The sequence below is a fragment of the Molossus molossus genome, unplaced genomic scaffold, assembly GCF_014108415.1.
Source record: "Molossus molossus isolate mMolMol1 unplaced genomic scaffold, mMolMol1.p scaffold_m16_p_1, whole genome shotgun sequence".
Taxonomy (NCBI): Eukaryota; Metazoa; Chordata; class Mammalia; order Chiroptera; family Molossidae; genus Molossus; species Molossus molossus.
The window spans coordinates 201419793-201444661 of NW_023425344.1; the positions used below are offsets into that span (position 1 = coordinate 201419793).

The following is a 24869-nucleotide window of genomic DNA, read 5'->3' on the forward strand; positions in this document are numbered from 1 at the left end:
TATGTTATGTCAAGGACAGAACCAAGAATAGGAAAAGGGAAGATAGAAAAATTCAAAATTTTAACTCATAATATTTTTCATAATTAAGAGTTGCAGCCTTGGCCAGTGTGTCTCAGTTGGTTGAGCACCATCCCACGCACTGAGAGGTCACCAGTTTCATTCCCAATCAGGGCATATGCCCAGGTTTTGGGCTTGATCCCTGGTAGGGGGCGTGTTGGAAGCAGCCAATCGATGTTTCTCTCTCTTTCCTCTCCCTCTAAAATTCAATTTAAAAAAGAAACAAGAGTACCCAACCAATAAGTCTCCCCAATGAACAGCTGTAACTGGTGTTGAACAAGATGACTTCTAACATTCCCCCAGTTTTGAGTCAGTAAAAATCACTTCCACATCTATATGCTATCCTCAAAGTTAAAAGGAACCATTATAACAATGTTGTTTGGACCAGGGCCCAACTGAATGCTCAATTTTTCCAAAAGTAACTTAGCCTGAAGAATTCTAAATACAGTGAGATTTGTACACAGTGTACATATACATATGTGAAAGGTTTGGTTAGTTTAGGCTTTATTTCTGATTTTTAAAAAAATGACAAGCATTGCCCTGGCCGGTTTGGCTCAGAGGTTAGAGTGTCGGCCTGCAGTCCAGAGAGACCCAGGTTCGGTTCCCGCTAAGGGCATGTACCTCGGTTGCAGTTTGTGTCGGCCCTGGTTGAGTCATGCGGGTGGCAGCCACTAGATGTGTCCCTTTCACGTCGATGTTTCACTCTCTCTCTCTCTCTCTCCCCCCGCTCCCACTCTACCTGAACAGAAAATGGGAAAATGTCCTCGGGTGAGGATTTAAAAAAAAAGACAAGCATTTGTCATCTTATAAATAATTATTTGAGCACACTTTATAATTTTGGATTTGGTATCGTTCTTTCTTTGTGAAACTATTTAAACACTGTGTGTGTGTGTGTATATATATATGTGTATATATATATATATATATATATATATATATACATATATATATATATATATGATCCTCACAATGTTCTAATAGTCAAAAATTCCAGAAAAGTAGTTTTAATCATTGTTTGGCCTGGTATTTAACACTAGCATTAACAATTTGAATAATCCAAAGAGGAAAACCAGATTAGCTTTGTGAAGGTACAAAATTAGTTTAATTATCTTTTTAATTTATAAGTTTTAGTTTTTTATTCAGTTTCAGTGGAAACAGAGTCTATACTTCTCTCATGTTTACAAGAGGCTAAATTACGAATTGACATTTTCAAAAAGCTTTGATAAAAAGACGTTACACGGGACCTCTCCCTAATAAAAGTCAGATATCATCAAATGTTGTATATTTGTAAAGACAGTAGTTTCACTAGATCAAAGTCTTTTTATAGATAATTACGTTATCAGCCCAGCTGGTGTGGCTCAGTGGTTGAGCATCAACCCATGCACTAAGAGGTCACCGGTTGGATTCCTGGTCAGGGCACATGCCCAGGTTGTGGGCCAAATCCCCAGTGGCGGGCTGTAGGAGGTGGCCAATCACTGTTCCCTCTCATCGATGTTTCCATCTCTCTCTTCCTCTCCCTTCCTCTGTCTCCCTAATATATCAATAAAGGGAAAAAAAAATTTTTTTTACAGAAATAATTACATTAGCAAAATTAAACTTCATGGGACACACCACCAAAATGTTTCTCTCTTCATCAGTGAAAAATAACAAATCAGGTTTCAGAACCATCAAAACTTGACTTTAATAGAGTTGATTTGCGCTACTCCTTAATAAGAAGCCTAATTATCAAGGACCTACTTAGTATAAAAACTACTGGCAATTCAGTAACATTCTGTTTAATATCGATCTCTAAAAGACAAAGCAAAAAATGTAATCTAGAATAATCAGGACTCAGTTTGGAAGTTGATAAAATCAGATCAATGCACTGATTTGTATTTGGAAGAAATAAAATAGAAGTATTTAGTAGAATATAATCTTAGGAAGCACACAAATGGATATAATGTATTGTGAAAATAAGTATTCATTTATTAAAAACATACTTCAGAAAAACATATCTGTTAAAACATGGTTAATTTTGACAAGATGTCAGTGAGCAAAAAAATGTGATGAGGAAGCAAGAATTTCTGTTACTATGTAATATTATACCCACCTCTTCAGTTATCTTGAAAAATATAATGGTAGCTCTAAGAACTTTAGACATAGCTCTGGGTTTATTGCATGATTTGCCTTTCATGTTTTATTGATTTTGAAAGGGTAATATTCTATGATACCGAATCAAATGCATATTCTATGAAAATTCTTCTTGTTTAATGTAGTCTATGAAATCTTCCTGCCTGAAATCCTCAATATCAAATTTCCCTTATATATTTCTAAAGAGAAGACAGACAGTCATCAAATTTTTTCAACATTGCATCTTTGGCCCCCATTCTTAAAAAGCATATAGGTGCAGTTTAATTAATACTGATTTTTTAAAGTGTGCAGAAATCTAACTCTGCTTTTTAAATCAAATAAAAGGAACAAAAACATGGCACCATTCCAAAAAAATCTAATGCCAATAAAAATGGCAGTAATACAAAAATCTAAGCAATCTCAAATACAGCAGATTTGTTGTATACAAAATGCAATGATTTCTTTTTAGCAAGAATGAGAAGCTTAAAAACAGGTAAAAGAAACCAAATTCTGCATTACATTGAACACTAATATATGAGAATAATTATCTCATAAACCTTGCAATATCATAACTACTTGCTTTTGAATAATTATATGTAACCCTCATGTTTTTAAATTAAATGTCAACTCAACAAAGATAACTGGAACACACACATTTATGCAAATTTACATCCCAGAACACCAGAGCAAACAGGAGACCTTAGTCAAGGATGAATGAGAAAGTTCTATTCTTTTTCGTCATCTGTGTCGTCAGGTGGCAAAGGACGTACTCTGTGGAAAGGACAGAGAACTTCAATAATTAGTATCAACTATTTAAAAAACAAAACAAGGCCTGGCCAGTTTGACTCAGTGGTTAGAGCGTTGGCTGGTCAGGTCGTGTGGGAAGCAACCAGTCGATGTGTCCCTCTCCAATATTTCTCTCTCTCCCTCCCTCCCATTCTTTGTGATGATAAATAAAAAAATATCCTTGGGTGAGGATTAAAAATAAAATAAAAAACAAAACAAAAATAGTTACAAACATATAAATAAGGAACATATAACAGTGCAATGGGTCTGGTCAAGTGACTGGAAATGAGAGAAAAATAAAACCATTAATTGAGAAACATCTACAAATTCCAAGTGCTAAAGCAACAAAATTTTTAACAATTTATTTTGTCTGTTAATTTATAGGATCAGTGTTTCTCTTTTAGAATATGTTGCCATTTTTCATTTTTAGCAAAAAGGAAATCTCTGGCTCTAGCCAGTGGGGTTCAGTGGTTAGAGTGTCAGCCCAAGGACTGAAGGATCTAAAGTTTGATTCCAGGTCAAGGGCACGTACATGGGTTGTAGGTTCAATCCCTGACCGGTCTGGGAACATTTGGGAGGCAACCAATCAATGTTTCTTCCCCAGCCCCTACCATCTACTCTCTCTAAAAATCAATGGAAGAAATATCCTCAGGTAAGGAATAACAACAACAAAAAAAGTCTGTTTCAATAGCATCTTTCAACACGTTAAGTGGATGCTAAAAGTAGAATATAATAATCCTTCAGCAAGAACTTTGTGATAGTAAAAAAAAACAATCCAGTTGAGCAGAGAAAACAGCAACCTGTCATATCTGACTGTATACCCATTTGAACCATATGAATATGTAACCTGATTAGAAAAACCCCAAATTGTTTAAGCTGGCATAGGGTAGTTGTAACTTTTGAAAAATAAGTAACATTATCCCAAAGCCATTTGTACTCATTACACTTTTTATAGGGAAAAAAGTCAAAATCATAATCATAAATCAGAATTTTTTTTTAGAGCTGATGAAAATCTGTGAGATCTATCCTAAAATAATCCGTTTTCAAATTAAATCCAGTAAACGGAATGGTCATAGAGCTAGATAGTGAAAGAAGGAAGCTAAAGCAAAAGTATTCTGACGTGGTATGAGATTATCATTGACTCACCTATTAGATTACTGAAGTCTTCATTTTGTTTTTCTAAAAATTAAATCAAGTTAACAAATGAAAGCTATCATGAACCAAAGTTCCTTTTTGCAAGGATTTGATTTACTTTAGGTATCTTGATTCTATTCAGGTTTTAAGTTGCTAGTCTTTCTTGATTCTGACTCTTCCCCCATGCAAGTAATGGAGTTTACCCTACCTTTGTGAAAAAAATAAAGCCACAGGAGTTGTCATATTCCAGATTATGAACTAGGGAGTTAGTAGCAGAAGTCCTTCTGATAAACTGATAGTCTACTATTTACTATTAACAGTTAATCTATTGATTTAGTATCAATAAAGGGGTAATTACAACTTTCCTAAACAGAGCAATTTAAGAAAGAGGCTAAAGGAATAATATAAATTTTTTTTATTATACCACAGATCAAAATGTTTTATGAGAATATATGTATGATCTTTCTGCATATGATGGAAAGCCTGTAATATAGGTTTTATTGCTATGATGATCAATGGGATAGCCATATTTGGCTATATTGCCAAATATGTTGTTTCCTTAATGGAAGTCACAAATAATTCAAGAGGACTATAATATATTTTAGAGCTGATATTGATTATTACCTTATTAATATTAGAATGAGAAAGAACAAGCCTGGCCAGTGCAGCTCAGTGGTTGAGCATTGATCCATGCACCAAGAGGTCACCAGTTCAATTCCCAGTCAGGGCACATGCCCAGGTTGTGGACCCAATCCTCAATGAAGGGCATGCAGGAAGCAGCCAATTGAGGTTCTCTCTCCTTGATGTTTCCATCTCTCTATTCCTCTCCCTTCCTCTCTCTCTAAACAATAAAGAAAACAAATTTTTTTAAAGAAGAAGAAAAAGAGTGAGAAAGAACAAGAAAGTATTTTGCCAGACAATGAAAGGTAACTAGAAGACACTTATAGGATCATTAAATCAAGCTTATTAAAAGGCTGTATCCAGCCCTGGCCGATTTTGCTCAGTGGTTAGAGCGTCAGACTGCAGTACAGAGAGACCCGGTTTCGGTTCCTGCTAAGGGCACGTATCTCGGTTGAGGTTTGTCCCCGGCCCTGGTTGGGTCGTGCGGGTGGCAGCCACTCGATGTGTACCTTTCACGTTGATGTTTCTCTCTCTCTCCCCCCATCAAAAAATGAAAAAATGTCCTTGGGTGAGGATAAAAAAAAAAAAGGCCGTATCTAAAAAATGTATCCCTTTGGTTGTTGATTTTTATTAAAACCAAAAATAGCCTGGGCAGTGTGGTTCAGTAGTTGAGTGTCAACCAATGCACCAAGAGGTCGCCAGTTCGATTCCTGGTCAGGGCACATGCCCAGGTTGTGGGCCAAATCCCCAGTGTGGGGCATGCAGAAGTCGAACTATCAATGTACTCTTATTGATGTTTCTATCTCTTTCTCCCTCTCCCTTCCTCTCTCTCTATAATCAATAAAGAAGACCTGGCCGATTTTACTAAGTGGTTAGAGCGCTGTCCCGCGGATCAGTGAGTCACAGGTTCGATACCTGTCAAGGGCACATACCTCGGTTGCAGTTCGACCCAGCCCTGGTCGGGTTACGCAGGAGGCAGCCAGTCGATGAGGCTCTATCACATTGATTTTTCTCTCTGTCTCTCCCTCCCACTCTAGCTAATGATAAATAGGATATCCTCGGGTGAGGAATAATAAAATGAATAGAGAAAAAATACTTAAAAAGAAGTAATAATAGTGATTTAGCAACAAAGTTTAAATTTTAGTTACTGGTACTGAGTTTGGTATTCCTTTTAAATATCTCATAAGAGCCCTGGCCAGTTTGGCTCAGCGGTTAGAGAGTCGGCCTGCAGTCCAGAGAGACCCGGGTTCGGTTCCCGCTAAGGGCATGTATCCCGTTCGTGGTTGGTCGTGCAGGTGGCAGCCACTCGATGTGTTCCTTTCACGTCGATGTTTCTCTCTCTCCCTCCCACTCTATCTGAACAAAAAAATGGAAAAATGTCCTCGGGTGAGGATAAAAAAAAAAATCTCGTAAGATAGTAACTGCTCAGTAACCATTTACTAAAATGACCTTATGAACAGTATTGAATAATTCTTAAAATTTTATATGCATAAACATCACTCTATATGTCAAATACTTTTTTTTTTGTAAGTGCCCCTAGCGGAAACTGAACCTGGGACTCTCTGGTCCACAGGCCGACGTTCCAACCGCTGAGCCAAACCAGCCAGGGCTATATATCAAATACTTTTGTTGTTGTTGTTGTTCAGGTAGAGTGGGAGGGAGAGAGAGGAACAGAGAGAGAGAGAAACATCGACGTGAAAGGAACACATCGAGTGGCTGCCACCCGCACAACCCAACCAGGGCCGGGGACAAACTGCAACCGAGGTTCGCGCCCCTAGCGGGAACCAAACCCGGGTCTCTCAGGACCGCAGGCCGACACTCTAACCGCTGAGCCAAACAGGCCAGGGCTCAAATACTTTTAATTACTCTTCCAGCCATTTATTTTATTTTATTTAACTTATCTTTATTGTTAAATGTATTACAGATGTCCTCCCTTTTTCCCCCATTGACCTCCTCCTCCCCAATTCCGCCCCCCTCCTGCCTTCCCCACACTATTGTTTGTGTCTATTGGTTATGCATATATGCATAAAAGTTCCTTGGTTTATTTCTTCCCGCCCTCCCTTCCCCCCTCCCTTTGAGGTTCATCAGTCTAACAACCAATTTGTATTTCTTAATTCCTTCCTCTTCTTCACCCATTCCCCCAGCCCCCGCCAATCTGGCAAGCAACAAAAAGTTCTCTGTATCTATGAGTCTGTTTCTGTTCTGCTTGCTCATTTTGTTTGTAGATTCACTGTTGATAGATATTTATTTATTGCCATTTTATTGTTCATATTTTTGTTCTTCTCCTTCAAGAAGACCTTTCAACATTTCATTTAATACTGGTTTGGTGGTGATGAACTCCTTTAACTTTTTCATGTCTGGGACACTCTGTATATAGCAATCAATTCTAAATGATACTGTAGCTTTGCAGGATAGAGTAATCTTGGTTGTAGATCGTTGCTGTTCATCACTTTGAATATCTTTCGCCACTCCTTTCTGGCCTGCAAAGTTTCTTTTGAGAAATCGGCTGATAGTCTTATGGGGGAGCTTCTTTGTCAGTAACAAACTGCTTTTCTTTTGCTGCTTTTAAGATTCTCTCTTTGTCTTTAACCGTTTGCATTTCAATGATGATGTGTCTTGGTGTGGGCCTCTTTGGGTTCATCTTGTTTGGGACTCTGTGCTTCCTGGACTCGTATGTCTGTTTCCTTCACCAAGTTAGGGAAGTCTTTTGTCATTATTTTTTCAAATAGGTTTTCATTTTCTTGCTCTCTCTCCTCCTTCAGGCACCCCCATGATGCAAATGTTGCTAAGCTTGAAGTCGTCTCAGAGGCTCCTTACACTGTCCTCATTTCTTTGGATTCTTTTTTCTTTTTGCTATTCTGATTGGGTGTTTTTTGCTTCCTTACATTCCAAATCGATGGTTTGCTTCTTGGCTTTACCTACTCTACTATTGATTTCCTGTAAATTATTCTTCATTTCAGTAAGTCCCTCTTTCACTTCTGACTGGTCCTTTTTTACGCTCTTGAAGCCCTCACTAAGTTTATTGAGCATCCTTATAACCAGTGTTTTGAACTCTGCATCTGTTAGATTGCTGATCTCTGTTTCGGTTAATTCTTTTCCTGAAGTTTTGCTCTGTTCTTTCATTTGGGACATGTTTGTCTCCTCATTTTGGCTGTTTCCCTGTGCTTCTTTCTATGTGTTAGGTAGAGTTGCTACGTCTCCTAGGCTTTGTAGGGTGGCCTATTGTAGTAGGTGTCCTGTAGGGTCCAGTGGCATAGCCTCCCTGATCACCCCAGCTAGGCCCTTGAGGCCCACCCCGAGTGTGTACTGTACATCCGTCTGTTTTAACTGCGTCTTTTTTTTTAATTTTTTTTTTTATCCTCACCCGAGGACATTTTTCCATTTTTTGTTCAGGTAGAGTGGGAGGGAGAGAGAGGAACAGAGAGAGAGAGAGAAACATCGATGTGAAAGGGACACATCGAGTGGCTGCCACCCGCACAACCGACCAGGGCCGGGGACAAACTGCAACCGAGGTACATGCCCTTAGCGGGAACCGAACCTGGGTCTCTCAGGACTGCAGGCCGACGCTCCAACCGCTGAGCCAAACCGGCCAGGGCTTAACTGCGTCTTAATTGCTGTTGGCACATCAATGGGGGGGGGGGGCTTACTCAGGCTGATCAGCTGCAAGGACTGGCTGTAACCACTAACTACCGACCTCTGACTACCTTGGAGGATCAGTGGTGTAGAGGCCCAACACACAGAGCAAGACTTACTTCAGCAGGGCTCTGGTACCCACCGAGTCCACTCATTGAGTGTGTCATTTATGGAGGTGGTTGGATGGTGGTGCTTTGATGGGGTCTGAAGCTGTCCACTAGGTGTACTGGCTCTGGGGCAAGGTCAGCCTCTGCCTGTGTTCTACCTGTGGCCACCAGGCATAAGCTACAAAGTGATCTGCAGACAGGCTGCTTCTTCTGCTGGGCTTGGAGGTGCCCAGGAAAAGCCAAGTTGTGAACCAAGGCTGGCTGCTTCTGGTGCCAGGCCTAGGGCCACTTAATGAGAGGTATGGGGCTTGCTGAGACCAGATGCTACTTGTTTGAGATATTTTAGAAAAATCTGAAGCAGGATCCAAGACAGGCCAATCCTATGGTAAAGCCACTAGACACAGCTTGGGCAGGACAAGGCCTCAGGGAATCACCAGGGCAGAGCAAATAATGTGAGCCAGGTTGCTAGAGTCCCAGATGTGGCTGCTGTCTGCTGCCCAGGGAAGGGCTCACTAAAGGAACAACGACCTCCCACAGCAAGTCTGTCCAGAAGAAAGCTGCCTCTCCAGCTCTCACACCAATGCCGAACAATTCAGTTCTTCCCCATATGTCTCTGGTGCTTTTAAGCTGCTTCCTCAATGCTGGAGCTCAGAAGGAGCAAGTCCAAGTAAGTCTGTGTGTGAGCCCTTTAAAAGAAACTGCCTGGGGCTTTAACCTCTCTCAACCTCAGTTCCCGCTGGTTTTACAGCCAGAAGTGATGGAGACTTCTCTTCCTGGCACTAGAACCCTGTCAGAGGTGGGAGCCTGATTTAAGGCAGGGACCCCCCTTTTTTTTTTATCCTCACCCGAGGACATTTTTCCATTTTTTTGTTCAGATAGAGAGGGAGAGAGAGAAACATCGACGTGAAAGGGACACATCGAGTGGCTGCCACCCACACAACCCAACCAAGGGCCAGGGACAAACTGCAACGGAGGTACATGCCCTTAGCGGGAACCGAACTAGGGTCTCTCCGGACGGCAGGCCAATGCTCAAACCACTGAGCCAAACTGGCCAAGGCAAGACAGGGACCCCTTGAGCCTCAATTTTATCCACCACACTTGAGTGTGGGACCAGCCCGTCAGTGGCTCCACCCCTCCTACCAGTCTCGACGTGGCTTCTTCTTTAATTTCGTAGTTGTAAGACTTCTATTCAGCTCGATGTCAAGCGGATCTGATTGGTGGTTGCTCTGTAGTTTAGTTGTAATTATGATGTGGTTGTGGGAAGAGGCGAGTATTGCATTTACCTATGCTGCCATCTTGACAGGAAGTCCCCAACCATTTATTTTTATTTAGCTTGTGTTCAGTGCAAATCAATTCCAAACATAATATACAATCAAAACAGATGTACAGTGTTCAGACATGCAGCAAAAAACAATGTCCACACACATAGGTTTCATATAGCTTGAGATCTGTTGGATCTGGTTGTTCCTGTATAGGTGTCTAAAGATGGCAAATATTGGCAGGAGGTAGAAGAAGGCAAAGGGGGAATAAATGGTGATGGAAGGAAACTCCACTTGGGGTGGTGAGCACAATACAATATACAGATGATATATTATAGAATTGTACAGCTGAAACTTATTTAATTAACCAATTCTCACCCCAATAAATTCAATAAAAATATGAAAAAAATTAAGATGGCAAATATTGGCTTAAGACTAAAGAGCACTATGGCCATGCTAGATACTGTAATATCTAAACATCACTTTGTGACAAGTGAACCAAAGATTATTTCATAGAGTTTCTATTTCTAAAAAGCCTTTTGTGAACGTTTTAATTTCCAGAATCAAATACACTTAGACTAGGTTCTAAACATCTAAAAACATTAATTGGTATAGAAAATGTTCCAAATGCAACTATTCTGATTCATAACACTTTTATTTTTTTATTTTTTTAGATCCTTACCTGAGGATATTTTTCCCTTTATCATCAGATAGAGTGGGAGGGAGGAAGAGAAACATAAATGTGAGAGAGGCACATCGACTGGTCGCTTCCTACACCACCTGACCAGGGCTGGGGATGAAGCACAACTGAGATAAGTGCCCTTGTCTGGAATCAAACCTGCGACTCATTGGTCCAACGCTCTAACCGCTGAGCCAAACCAGCCAGGCCTGATTCATAAAGCTTTTATTTATTTATTTTAATTTTTTTTTTATTATTGATTTTTAGAGAGAGAGGAAAAGGAGAGGGAGAAACAGATAGAAACACAGATGAGAGAGAACATCGATTGGTCACCTCTTGCATGCCCCTCACTGGGGATTTGGCCCACAACCTGGGTATGTGCCCTGACTGGGAATCGAACCGGTGACCCCTGGGTGCATGGGTCAACACTCAACCATCGAGCCACACAGGCCGGGTTATTTATTTGTATTGATTGATTTTAGAGAGGGAGAGGGAGATAGAAATATTGATGAGAGAGAACATTGATTGGTTGCCTCCTGCATGGCCCCCCCACTGGAGATTGGGCCCACAACCTGGGCATGTGCCCTGACCGGGAATCGAACTGGTGACCTCTTGGTGTACGGTTCGATGCTCAACCACTGAGCCCCATTGACTGGGCAATTCATAAAGCTTTTTAAAAATATTAACAGAAAGACTTGTAAATTTTGTTGTTGTTGTTAATCCTCACCCAAGGATATTTTTCCATTGATTTTTAGAGAGTGGGAGAGAGAGACTGGCTGCCTCCTGCACAACCCCAATCAGGACTGGGATCAGACCTGCAACCCAGGTATGTGCTCTTGACCAGAATCAATCTCTAACCACTGGGCAAAACTGGCCAGGGCAAGAGTCGTAAATTTAATAATGCAAGAAAGTTTCCAGTCTTCATTTCCCAAATATCTAATATACATTATTTTTGTTTCCTTCATATATTTGCATCTTAATTTCAAGATTTATCAAATATGCCTTCAAAACAGATGTTTTTCAATTGTAAAAATTGCCCGGCCAGTGTGGCTCAGTGGTTGAGCATCAACCCATGCACCAAAAGGTCTCTGGTTCGATTCCCAGTCAGGGCACAAGCCCAGGTTGTGGGCCCGATCCCCAGTGGTGGACATGCAGGAGGCAGCCAATCAATCTTCTCTCTCATCGATGTTTCTATCTCTCTCTCCCTCTCCCTTCCACTCTCTCTAAAAAGAAATAAAGAAAAAAACATTTTTTTAATAAAAAAAATAAATAAATTGGCCCTGGCTGGTTTGTCTCAGCGGTTGGAGCGTCGGCCTGCGGACCAGAGAGTCCCAGGTTCGGTTCCCGCTAGGGGCACGTACCAAAAAAAAAATTGTAAAAATTATTCAACATATACAGAAATAACAAGCAATATTTTGAGAATGATTGATGTCAATGTACTTCTAATCTTCAGAATCAATTTAAGTGATCCAAGTTAGGTAAATAAATCTGGCACTCCTATTGGATGGGAATGTGTGATAAGAAATACTTGTCATTTGACTTTTAAATGTATATGCAAGAATTACTCATGATTAGATTTGTAGTAGATTCTAATCCATCACTGCCCAAGGAACATACCTATTCCTCCATAAAGTCAAACACAATGTGAAATACAAAACCCCAGAGGAAAGAGTTAGGTTTCCAAGAGAGTAGTGAAAACTTAACAATGTAAAACTGTGTGTAGAATATATCAACATTAAATTAGGACCTCTGAAATATAGTTCCTTCCAATGTACTTATACATGGAATCACGGAAGCTTTTTATTTTACCTAATCATTTTACTGCCTTCTAGATTTAATTAAGCAAATTGAAAACCATCCTCCATTCCACAGTTCATCCTTTTTCTCTAGATCCAGGTGAAATTCTTATTTTCAAGGTAAAGTTCTAGGTGTCCATACCTAAAACTTTTAAGCTACATTTAATCACTTCATCAATTTCCTATGTTGTGTCTTTTCGTTCTTGTACATGAAACTCTAGCAGATTTAATATTGGCATTCATTACGTAGTCAAATCTTCAGATGTTCTTTAAGCCAATCCAATATGAGATTCTCAACATTTTCTGCCTTCATTACGTAGTCAAATCTTCAGATGTTCTTTAAGCCAATCCAATATGAGATTCTCAACATTTTCTGCCTTGGTAGATTAGTCATTAGTAGATTTGATTAAGACCTGTATTTTCCTTGCCACACTGGACTTCAAGATGCCATATGGATTGGGCTGTAGAATATGGGATGGTGAACTGTAGATATTTCTTGGCCTGAGTCTCTTAAAGGTAGAGATGTAGAAGGGCAAACAAGACCACAAGGAGACTGGCTGTTAACTGCAGGGCACATTTAGATGGTGTGATTTCAGGCGGTTCTGGCGTGCTGGTCAAAGGAATGTGTGAATAAATTTGCGTGGGTAGAAGCAGCTCTAGAAGCAGCAGCCGCTGACTGAGCCTGGCCACCATCCTCTTGCCCATGTTGGTTACTACGCCTTGGATTGGGCCCACCACTCGGTGTGCTGGGGGATCTTGGGCTCCTGCATAGTGCAGGGGAGGTAACTAGCAGGGTCTTAAATCAGGAGGCATCATAATGGTAGTGATGTCATAGGACCCACCCACCTGCGCTCACCACTACCCACCCTCAATCAAATAATTTGTTTTCAAAACAAAATACTTCAAAGTTGTTTAGAGAGCCTGGACCCTATCACTTATAAATCTATATTAAAGGTTTCCATTGTCTTTTTCTCCAAGTGGCATTATTTTCCCCCTGATTTTTGAAAGTATGTTTGTTGTTGAAAATTGGTAGCATTTGTGAAACAACCTCACCCTCTGGACAAGTGAACAACAGGATGAAGCAGCAGAAGAAGGCAACTGAAGAGCTTTTGGGTCCCCGGCCCTTCCTTCACCCACAATCCCCATCATCATCAGTTCTGCCTTGCCACAATCACTAAATATCCAGTGCTAAACCTATCTGTATTGGCAGCACAGCTACTCAGATCTGTTCCCCTGCCCCCTGGGAAGCAGTTTCAGATAAATCTTCATGGGCATTGCTGGACTGATGGTTGCTTTGAGCCCACAGGAGCTTTCTTTTCAAATTGTGCAGACAAATGCATTTTGAATGAAGCATTTTACTATGCCTCTCGATAGTTGTGAATTCCAGATGAAAGCAATGGGGAACTTTAGAAAAAGGAATTTGCCAAAACAAGCTACAATAATATTTAAATAATCCATTTAAAATATGCTGATAGTGTTTTGTTAATAAGCCTTGTACATCTTGTACATGCAAAAATGAATTTATCCCTCCTACCTCTTTTTTCATCGAATGGGAAAATGTTAAGGGAAGCTGACACAAAGAGAACACTTTCTCCTTTCCATCAGTTCTATAATAAACTGTTAACATGAAATTTCAGTAGTGCCTTGTTTTGCCTCTTTAAACTATGATGTGTACAAACCTTCTTTTCAATGTAATGCATCTAAAGTTTTGATACCTGTCACTTTTTGTGGGGGTGGTTTGCAATTGTTTAAGAATCATGAATTTATTTTTTGTAACTCTATGGCTATTATCTTTGTGTATCCTGACAATGCGATGTGTGTCAGCCCATGTCAATCAAAATAAATAATTATTGAAATGCCAGACTTCTACATTTAATGTTTTGGAATTCAATGGGTAAAAAATGCTGCTTTGGGGATATTAAAAGAAAAAAAAAGAAAAGAAAATTGGTAGTATTTAGTATGAGGAGAGGTTTTTACCCAGCCATAATCTCTATTGATATGTGATATATTTTCATTCAGTATTATTAATATTTGGTATATTTCATACAAACATTGGAACTTTTACAATAATGACTAACTATACTTTTGCATCCAGAATTTTTGTTTAACATTTATCATGAGCACTTTCTTTACATTGAAAGCTTAAAAAATATGAGTTATCTTCCTAAAAAGTTAGTATACTGATTTCTGTATGTGTGCAGTTTTATCTCTACCATGTTTTGAAGTATTCTTATGTACTTATAAAGAAGTTGTAAAGAAAATACAAAATGAAGTTAGTTTTGGTTGTTTCTTACTGATGGGTTTCTATATTTTCCAACTTTTCTACATTGGTTATACATTTCTCCTGGAGGTTGAACTAGTAGTTTTTTAAGGGGAAGGATTAATGAAACCCAAACTAGATGAATCAACATGAAAACTGCTTTTTGGAAAAGACTATAGAAAACAGACAGTAGAAATTAAAGACTAAAGATAGGAAGTTCATGGTTAATAACGTAGCACTCATCTTGATGGGAATTGATCCTCTTTAAGTGACTGGAATAAGTAAAAATACCTTTCATTGATGTTTAAAATTTGGGACATTTTAAAAAATATTTTTTTATTGATTTTTGGAGAAAGAGAAAGGGAAAGGGAGAAAGAGATAGAAACATCTATGTGAGAGCAAACCATCAATTGGCTGCTTCATGCACGCCCCCTACTGGGAATCAAACCCACAACCTGGGCATGTGCCCTGACCTGAAATCGAACCAGTGATCTCTTGGTGCATGGCTTGACCCTCAATTCACCAGCCACACCAGCCAGCTAGGGAGTAAGTTTTTAAAAAATCTTCACCCGAGGATATTTTTCTATTTACCTTAAAATAGACTGGGAGGGAGGAAGGGAGAGAGGAAGAGAGGGAGGGAGGAAGGGAGGGAGAGAAAGAGAGAAACATCAATGTCAAAGAGACACATGGACTGGCTGCCTCCTACACGTGCCCTTGACCAGAATCAAATCCGTGACTCACTGGTCTGTGGGCCAACGCTTTAACCAATGAGCAAACCAGCTAGGGCAGGAGTGACTTTTAATAAGAGATTAGCATAAGTTTAAAAAACTCTTTGGTTTGAATCCTGGCTGCTTTAGCTTAGTGGTTAGAGCATCAGACTATGAACCAAAGGTTGCTGGTTCGATTCCCGGTCAAGGTTACGTACCTGGGTTGCAGGTTTGATACCTGCCCAGGTCATGGTCATGCGGGAGGCCACCAGTTGATGTGACTCACAGCAATGCTGTTGTTTTTTTTTCTCTCTCTCCCTCACCCCCTTCCTCTCTTTCTAAACATCAATGGAAAAAATATCCTTGGGTGAGGATGAACAAAAAAACAAAACAAAAAATCCTTTGGCCCAGCTGGTGTGGCTCAGTGGATTGAGCCTCATCCCATGGACTGAGAGGTCCTGGTTCGATTCCCAGTCAGGGCTCGAGCCCATGTGGAGGTGTGCAGGAGGCAGCCAATTGATGTGTCTCTCTCGTGTCAATGTTTCTATCTCTCTCTCCCTTCCTCTTTTTCTAAAAAATCAATTAAAAAAAGAAGAAAAAACAAAAACAAAAAAAAACAAATCCTTTGGTTTGTATTTTCTTATCTTCTCAAGGAGAAACTTTAAAGTTGATATCCTGTTCTATTTTATTTTCAAGAATGTAAATATTTTCTTATATTCCAGAATATAAAAACTTTCTCGCCCAGCTGGTGTGGCTCAGTGGTTGAACGTCGACCCATGCACTAAGAGGTCACCAGTTTGATTCCTGGTCAGGGCACATGCCCAGGTTGTGGGCCTGCAGAAGGCAGCCAATCGATGTTCTCTCTCATTGATGTTTCTGTCGCTCTCTCTCCCACCCCTTCCTCTCTCTTTAAAATCAATAAAGAATAAAGTATTTTTTAAAAAAGAAAAAAACTTACTTTCTCTTTCCTTTTCCTAAGCCACTGCTTCCTGCCTCTTCAGGAATCCGATTCTCTTTTTCAGAATCTTTAGGGGACAGTCTGAAGAATTCTCCAATTCCTTTTTGCCATTTGGGAGTTGGGCGCACACAGACTGGATTCCCTCTTGCATATTTACTTTCAGCTATAAAAGATAAACAGATGGAACTAAATAAGAACTAAGAACACAACAGCCATTTCTTAAAGGGAAACTTAATTTTTTTAACATCAAATCTAAAGGGTATTAAATGGGCCTGGCCAGTGTGGCTCAGTGGTTGAGCGTAGAACCATGTACCAAGAGGTCACTAGTTCGATTCCCGGTCAGGGCACATGCCCAGGTTGTGGGCCAAATCCCCAGTGGGGGCATGCAGGAGGCAGCCAATCAAAGTTCTCTCTCATCGATGTTTCTCTCCTTTCCCCTTCCTCTCTCTCTAAAATCAATAAAGAAAAAATTAAAAAATAAAAATAAAGCCCTGGTAGATTTGGTTCAGCGGTTGGAGCGTCAGCCCACAGACCAGAGTCCCAGGTTCAGTTCCCGCTATGGGCACGTACCTCAGTTGCAGTTTGTCCCCAGCCCCAGTTGGGGTCGTGGGGTGGCAACCAATTGATGTTTCTCTCTTTCTTCCCTTCTCTCTCCCTCCCGTTCTATCTGAAGATAAATGCAAAGAGTGTCCTCAGGTGAGGATAAAAAATAGTAATAAATAAATAAATAAAAAAATAAAAATAAAGGTTACTAAATGGTATCACATCCATCTTAAAATAAAGAATTGGAAAACATAACAAAATAAAGCTGTATTCAGTTAATAGTACATTATACAGTACTATAATATAATGTATAATAATACTTTATTATAATTATCCTTTAGCCTAGAAAAATAGCAGAGCTATTCAAATAGCCCTATAGCCCTGGCCAGTTTGGTTCAGCAGTTAGAGTGTCGACCCGTGGACCAGAGAGTCCCAGGTTCGGTTCCCACTAAGGGCACGTACCTCGGTTGCAGTTTGTCCCAAGCCCCGGTTGGGGTTGCGTGGGTGGCAACCAATCGATGTGTCTCTCTCACATCGATGTTTCTCTCCACCCCCCTCCCGTGCTATCTGAAGATAAATGCAAAAATGTCCTAGGGTGAGGATAAATAAATAATAGAACAAATAGCCCTATATACTGTCATAATACAGTGTGACACACCTTTACCTAATATAAGGTAGCACACTGTGTAGCATAAACTGCCAAATTTTTAACAAATTTTATGATTTATTGATCGATTTTAGAGAGGACAGGGAAAGAAGGGGGAGGGTGGGAGGGGGAGAAGGGGGGGGAGAGAGAGAGGGGGAGAGAGAGAAATAGTGATTTATTTTTCCACCCATCCATGTATTCATTGGTTGATTCCTGTATGTGCCCTGACCTGCAACCTTGGTGTATCAGGGAGGAGCTGTAACCAACTGAGCAACCTGGTCAGGGCTAAACTGCCAAGTTTTTATTTAATAAAGTCATTTAGTTAAAGCACATAGAGAAGGCTAAATAAGTAGTCTACAGCAGTGAACATTTCCACATAAATACGTTCCACTTTTCAAAGCAGTTGGCTCCTTTTCAGTTCATAAGGTAAATCCAATTCCTGATTATTTTAAAACAGTACTATAAAGGGAAAATTTCTTTCCTTTTTTCAAAGTAATGAATAGAATAGCAAGAGGAGCAAATTATTAAGTGACTACATATATCCTTTGCTTTAAACACATTTTTCACAAACTCTAGCTGTTAAAAAAAAAACTGATAAAAGTACTTCTATATACACTGAATTTGTATTGCTTGTACTTTTTTAAAAGTACAAGTTGTCCAGCAGGTGTGGCTCAGTGGTTGAATGTCGACCCATGCACCAAGAGGTCGCCGGTTTGATTCCTGGTCAGGACACATGCCCAGGCTATGGGCCTGATCCCCAGTGGGGGCATGCAGAAGGCAGCCAATCCATGTTCTCTCTCATCGATGTTTCTATCTCTCTCTCTCTTTCTCACTTTCTCTCTCTAAAATCAATTTAAAAAAATTAAAAAAAGAAAGTACAAATGGCCCAGCCGGTGTAGTTCAGTAGTTAAACATCAACCCATGCACAGAAGGTCAGTGGTTTGATTCCCGATCCAGGCACTTGCCCAGGTTGTGGGCCAAATCCCCAGTGAGGGGCTTGCAAGAGGTGGCCACGGGATGTTCTCTCTCAACGATGTTTTAGCCCCTGTGAAGGTAACCGATCAGTGTCTCTATCACATCAGTGTTTCTCTCTCTCCCCATCCCTCACTCCCTTCCACTTAAAAATTAATGGAAAAATATCCTCAGGTGAGGATTAACAATAACAAAAAAGCCATTTGTCAATATTAAAAATAAAAACGCTAACCCAGAAAAAATAAGTTTTAAGATAAATTGCCAGGCATGAGATTATTTTCCATAAGACCCCACGACTGCACCAGCTTGCCAAGAGGCCAAAGCTCCCTCATTGTATCACATGGCAAGGAAGAAATTCGGACATGAAGAATTAATCAGAAAAATTAATTCCATGATGGGTCAGGGTGCTGTCAGGTCAGGAGAAATGTGGTGCCAAGGGGAGAATTGTGGTGCCAAGCCTGATCCCATTTTGAGAGGGTTCCTTCAAGAGCTTGCAGGGGTGCTCTTTACCTTTCCTCGATGAAGGCGACGTGGAATTAGTAGCAGAGGTGGAGGAACCAAGCACCTTCCTGGGGGCCCGAGAAGCCACCACTGCAAAAAGAGGCAAAGGAGGGCATTTAGATGGGGGCAGTAAGGTTCTGATACCGAGTCTCGGAGCCACATTCTCACCACAGTCCCTGACCCAAGCTTCTGGAGAACCCCAAGACCCAAAACAGCAGATCAACCTCCCCTGCCGCCTCTACTTCTTCCACTTGTTTAAGGGATTTGGCAGCTGCTTCCCGGTCTGCAGCATCCACGGCCTCCGCCTCGCCCCCTCCCCCACCTCTTCCACTAGCGGCGAGAGCTGAGGAACACACCCTGCCCCCACTGCCTTGCTCAACTGCCTCACCTTTTCTATAGGTGCCTGGGACACTGCCTGCTTTAGTCCGCACCATGTTCGAATGCGAGGTGATGAGAACAACCAACTGACTTTCCAGCAAAAGGTATTTCACTGGACAAGAATAGGAAAACGAATCTCCCGGCACAGTTTATACTGGACTCTTTCCCGCGCGCTCCACGGACTCTCCCCATTGGTTCCGCGCCCTCTTTCCATTGGTTCCGCGCCGTCCCCCACAACCAATTACCAGTGTCCAGTGAGACAGCGCAGGTTCTTGGCACAGTGCTGACGCGTCCATCAATTCGCAGAAGCTTGTGATTCGTACCGCCTCAGATGGGCGGTGCCGGGGTGCTTTCCCCGAGTGGTCCGTGTGCGGGTTTTCAGATTTTGAACTAGGTGGGAAAAGAAAAAAGACATTTTGAACCAGGGAAATGGTCCTGCTCCGAAAAGAAAACCCAGCAAAGAAAGAGAATTTGACCATTTGTTCAAAAGTCACCTAAGGGTTAAATCCATCGTAATTGACTTCTGGAAGTGAAAACTGAAATGAAGCGGACTTTATCATGCTAATAAAAATAAATAGAATTTTAATAGCTCGGGCAGGATCTCTCTTAAGACGTCCCTAACTAAAACAATTCTACTGAATGGGAGAAAAGGAAGCTAATACAATTTATTTATAGGGCTTTTTTATGTTGTTGGGATGGTGTGAAACTAAGGGAACATACATAGAGAAAAAAATTTCATAAAACCTCTTCTAGACCTGTATAGTCTCAGGTCTAGACCTGTGTAGTCTCTTAAAAATATGCCACATGTGCTAAGGGTGCATCTCTGGCAGACAGTAAGCATAACTCTAAAATAGGAACTCATAACTATTTTCTATCCCTGTGCCTGTTTCTAATTAGTCACGATACCCCGGGGGGAAGTGATTTTCACTCTCTGAATACCGTGCATAAAACATCAGATGAGCTTACCTTGGGATTTTGTTAAATGTTCACTTGAATAGCAACCCTGAAAATTTAAGCCCCACATTGATTTTCTCCAATAAACTGTGTTTGAACTTTCAGAACTTTTTAGTGTTTTAACAGAATCAACAACTACTTTGAGTTTTAGAATTAAAGAAGCTAGACAACAGGTGAAATTAGCATTAAAATAGCAGGAAATGTATTAGAAATTACTTTGTCTAAACCTTGTATTCTAAGATTACAACCAAATTCCTATCAGAAAAATCAACAAGCCCCAGGGTATATTCTTTTGTTATTTGTCATCATGCCTCTCTCAATACACAATGGTTCTGCAGTACATTATTTTCTTTTCAGTTAAAGTGGCTTCTACAAAGACCTGAATTACTTAATTTGAACTCATATCCCAGATCCCTGCAGAAATTAGAACTGTATAGAAAATCTGCTGTGTGTTTTATCCTAGTCCACTTGTCAAGTAAACTGCTACAAAGAAGTACAAATATACTTTTGCACACAAGGATGGTCTGCATATTACTACAGCTGTGTTTGTATGGATATTTGTCTTTTTAATACCAATTATGATAGGGAAGGAGACATGTTAGAGTAAAACAAGTAGGAAAAAAGCAGTGATGCCTAGTAAAAATTCTAATTTAAATGCTTGCTTTGAGGAAGTGCTTCTCCTTTGCAGTTAAATAAAACACAGAGAGTTCAGGGTGTGACTCTTAAAAATTCCAAAGGCCTAGGACATTAAGAAAAATTGTAGGCACTGGTCAGTTTTCTCAGTGGTTAGAGCGTTGGCCTGGGGACCAGAGAGTCCCGGGTTCGGTTCCCTCTAAAAGCACTTACCTTGGTTGCAGTTTGTCCCTGGCCCTGGTTGGGGTCGTCTGGGTGGCAGCCACTCACTGTGTGTCTCTCACATCGATATCTCTTTCTCTCTTCCCTGTCCCCCTCTCCCTCCCACTCCCACTCTATCAGAAGGTAAATGCAAAAATGTCCTCGGGTGAGGAGGATAACAAAATAAAATGAGGACAAGTAGCTTCTTAGTCTGTTGAGTTGTTCTTAGGCTGACATAAATTATAAAAAAAAGAAAAAGAAAAATTGTAGTATGTATAATTAAAATTTCTGGTGAAGTTTATACGAAAGAATATCTTTAAATCATGTTAAATAGGTGTGCTTGCTTTGCTCAGGCAGAAATGCTAGTAAATGGCATTACATTATATTACATTCTTTTTCTTTTTCTTTTTTTTGTTCAGATAGAGTGGGAGGGAGAGAGAGAAACATTGATGTCAAAGGGACACATTGAGTAGTTGCCACCCACACAACCCAACCAGGGCCAGGGACAAACTGCAACTGAGGTACGTGCCCTTAGCAGGAACAGAACCCGGGCCTCTCTGGACCACAGGCCAACACTCTAACCACTGAGCCAAACTGGCCAGGGCTTTTCTTTACAAACTAGAGATTACAAATCTTAACATGCCTTATGAAAATAAGAACACTTTTATTCTTAAAGACCTAGTAATTTCATCATAATATGTATGATGTATTGTCTTATTTTAAATAAAACTGAAGTCATAGTCTCTGTCTTTAAGAAGTTAACATTTTAAGAAACATTTGTAGCCCTGGCCGGTTTGGCTCAGCGGTTAGAGCGTCGGCCTGCGGTCCCGAGAGACCCGGTTCGGTTCCCGCTAAGGGCATGTACCTCGGTTGCGGTTTGTCCCCGGCCCTGGTTGGTTGTGCGGGTGGCAGCCACTCGATGTGTCCCTTTCACATCGATGTTTCTCTCTCTCTTCCTCTCTCCCCCTCCCATTCTACCTGAACAAAAAATAGAAAAATGTCCTCAGGTGAGGATAAAAAAAAAAAAAAAAAGAAACATTTGTAACAAAAATTAATTAATAAAAAAATAGAATAAAATAAAATGATATTAAACATTAAAAAAAGAAGTTAACATTTTAGTTGTGGGGACTGAACAAGTAAAGAAACAGCTAAACTTTTTGGATATCTTATAATTAGTATCAAATGTAGAGGATTTTTAATGAAGAAACAAAACCCACTAACAATGAACATTTTTAAGCTAGAAAATCATGTTTTCCAAATTAATAACAAAGACAATCTAAACTCAGTGTAAATAAATACACATATGATTTTGATTATGTCAATGAAAACATTAGCCTAAGAAGATGAAACAGCATACAATAATGTAATTACTTAGTCTAAATAGCCTAATGGGAATGAAGAACCTATATATGTAAAACAAAGCCAGCCAATCACATTTATTGATTAAATATATCAGAAGACATTACTATGCTGGCTAAATTAAAAGTCTGGCTAGCCCTGGCCGGTTTGGCTCAGCGGTTAGAGCGTCGGCCTGCGGTCCGGAGAGACCCGGGTTCGGTTCCCGCTAAGGGCACGTACCTCGGTTGCAGTTTGTCCCCGGCCCTGGCTGGTTGTGCGGGTGGCAGCCACTCGATGTGTCCCTTCACGTCGATGTTTCTCTCTCTCTCTCCTTCCTCTCTCCCTCCCACTCTATCTGTACAAAAAAAAAATGGAAAAAATATCCTCGGGTGAGGATAAAAAAAAAAAATAAAAATAAAAAAAAAATAAAAGTCTGGCTAAATTTTCCTCAGTCTACAGTGCACTAAGGAATAGCAACAAACCTTTAAATCTGGTCATCTAGGGTTGAAATACATACCTTCAACTTCTTTTCTTTTATTTTTTTATCCTCACCCGAGGACATTTTTGCATTCATCTTCAGATAGAGCAGGAGGGAGAGAGGGAGGAAGAGATAGGGAGAAACATCAGTGTGAGAGAGACACATAGATTGGGTGGGGCCGGGGACAAACCGCAACCTAGGTTTGCGCCCTTAGTGGGAGGGAAGGAACCCGGGTCTCTGGTCAGAGGGCCCACACTCTAACCTCTGAGCCGGTTGGCCAGGGATTCTTTTTTTTTTTAAACACCAAATTTTCTTTATTGATTTTTTAGAGAGAGGAAGGCAGAGGGAGAGAGAGATAGAAACATGATTGGCTGCCTCCCGTATTCCCCCCACTGGGGATCAGGCCCACAACCTGAGCATGTGCCCTGACAGGAATCAAACCGGGGACCTCTTGGTGCATGGCGTGGACACTCAACCACTGAGCCACAGAGGCTGGCTAGTCAACTTCTTAAAAATCACTAGTGAATTGATGTGGAAGATCTTCAAAGCCAAATCCCAACACCTGATTTATTAAAGTTTTTCTCCATGGAGCTTGCTGAATTAGTTATCTTGGCCCTTGTGGGAAAGACCTGGCTCAAAAAATTAAATAGAAAGAGACTTTAGCAGCGTGAATCTAGTATGAAACTACGAAGGGGGTAGGGTGAGGGGGGCTCATTAATACAACCACTACCACTAGAGCAAACCCTTACAGTGCTTAGCTTCCCAGTATTATTTTACATAAAACAATTAAAATTGGACCTTCCAAATAAAATAAAACAAAATTGGCCCTTCAGGTTATGGGTTATAGTTTTGTTTTTCCTAAACGGTAGTTTTTACAGGTATTTGTACAGCCTTCTCAACAGAATTCTGAACGCGGAGTTCTCCATCTAACCGTGCGGAAGAACCACGAGCAGAAGCTCTTATGTGAATGTAAATACGTCACCAAGCGGGAAGTAGGGGGAGCCAGCACAGGTGGGCGGGATCTGTGCTGAGGGCGTCGCTGCGGCGCCGGCGGTGCAGCCTGGCGGAACCCGCGCAAGCGAAGTCGGTGTTGCGAAGGGAACTAGTCCGGTGCAGGACTCGAGGCTTTCTCAACCCAGCTGGTTCCGGCTGGGGAAAATGGCGGTGGCTGGGGCGGCGTCCCGGGGGCAGCTGGTGGGCTGGTGTACCCAGCAGTTGCGGAAAACTTTTGGCCTGGATGTCAGCGAGGAGATCATGCAGTAAGACCAGTTCGGTTCCGAGGCGGGAAGGAGCTCTGTGGTGTGAACTGGCTGAGAGAATCGGGAAGCGGGGAGGACTAAAAAGTTGATGAGAATGAAGTAATGTGATGAGACGACTGTTATTAATCTCTAGGTGCCGAATTTTGACCTTCGCTTTTATAGTTTAGTTTCTGGAATAGGGTGAAAGGCTTCAAAATCGGCGGATGGGGCCTTTTTTTTTTTTTTTCCCCTAGGAAAACGCCAAATCCCTGTAATTAGAATTTGTAAGACTGCCCCGGGAGCCAGTTTCCTTATAGATTCTGGAGGGAAAGGAGAAGCTAAATTGTTTTTCCAGAAATTCCTTGCTCTGAACGTTTTAGTTTGCCCAATCTGGGTTATGTCGAACAGGACCTAGAATTTTTTTTTATTTTTTATTATCCTCACCCGAAGACACTTCCATTTATTGTTCAGATAGAGTAGGAAGGAGAGAGAGAGAGAAACATCGTTGTGAAAGGGACACATCGAGTGGCCGCAACCCTACCAGGGCCAGGGACAAACTGCAACCGAGGTACATGCCCCTAGCTGAACCGAACCCGGGTCTCTCCAGACCACAGGCCAACGCTCTAACCGCTGAGCCAAACCGGCCAGGGCAGGACCTAGAATTTAAATGGGGGCGGTGCAAATAGCTCCTGGCTCAGGAGTCCCAGGTTCTATTTTTCCTGTTGTCATTTACTAGTTTTGGAACCTTGGGCAATTTAATTTCCCTCTCTCTCTGTACCTTAGTTTCTTCATCTTTAAACTAAATAGTAGAGCTTATCTTATAGTAGGTGATTTTTATGAAATGGAGATGGTGACATGATTTAATGTCTGCTTTCGGTTCA

At 41.0% G+C, this 24869-nt stretch overlaps 3 protein-coding genes across 10 annotated transcripts in view; 1 reads left to right on the top strand and 2 right to left on the bottom strand.

Annotated features, from left to right (window-relative positions):
- CSNK1G1 (casein kinase 1 gamma 1) overlaps positions 1 to 16214 on the bottom strand; it is a 183769-nt gene extending 167555 nt beyond the window's left edge. For 4 of the 5 annotated variants that reach the window (XR_004958634.1, XR_004958635.1, XR_004958633.1 and 1 more), the window contains exon 1: positions 2821 to 2842. The gene's annotated coding sequence lies outside the window, so the exon portion shown is untranslated. Of the gene's footprint in view, positions 1 to 2820; positions 2843 to 2865; positions 2938 to 16106 lie in introns of those variants that run through there. The other variant, XM_036253516.1, reaches the window with a different exon arrangement.
- Positions 2147 to 19321, bottom strand: PCLAF (PCNA clamp associated factor). 2 transcript variants are annotated; one of them, XM_036253590.1, is made up of 3 exons: positions 19157 to 19321; positions 18778 to 18858; positions 2147 to 2937 (listed from the first exon to the last, which is right to left on the bottom strand). In XM_036253590.1, exons 1-3 carry the CDS (start codon positions 19200 to 19202, stop codon positions 2867 to 2869), a joined length of 198 nt encoding a protein of 65 aa, XP_036109483.1. In that variant the 5' UTR covers positions 19203 to 19321; the 3' UTR covers positions 2147 to 2866. The 2 variants fall into 2 exon arrangements, with proteins under 2 accessions (XP_036109483.1, XP_036109472.1); XM_036253579.1 differs by lacking the exon at positions 2147 to 2937 and having other exon boundaries at positions 18617 to 18858.
- A 4550-nt stretch (positions 19322 to 23871) lies between these two features.
- Positions 23872 to 24869, top strand: part of TRIP4 (thyroid hormone receptor interactor 4) — a 73085-nt gene continuing 72087 nt past the window's right edge. Inside the window, exon 1 of one of the 3 annotated variants that reach the window (XM_036281449.1) lies at positions 23872 to 24009. In XM_036281449.1, coding sequence (XP_036137342.1) covers positions 23909 to 24009 — 101 coding nt within the window. In that variant the 5' untranslated portion in view covers positions 23872 to 23908. The remainder of the gene's footprint in view (positions 24010 to 24869) is intronic. The other 2 variants (XM_036281457.1, XM_036281467.1) reach the window with 2 other exon arrangements.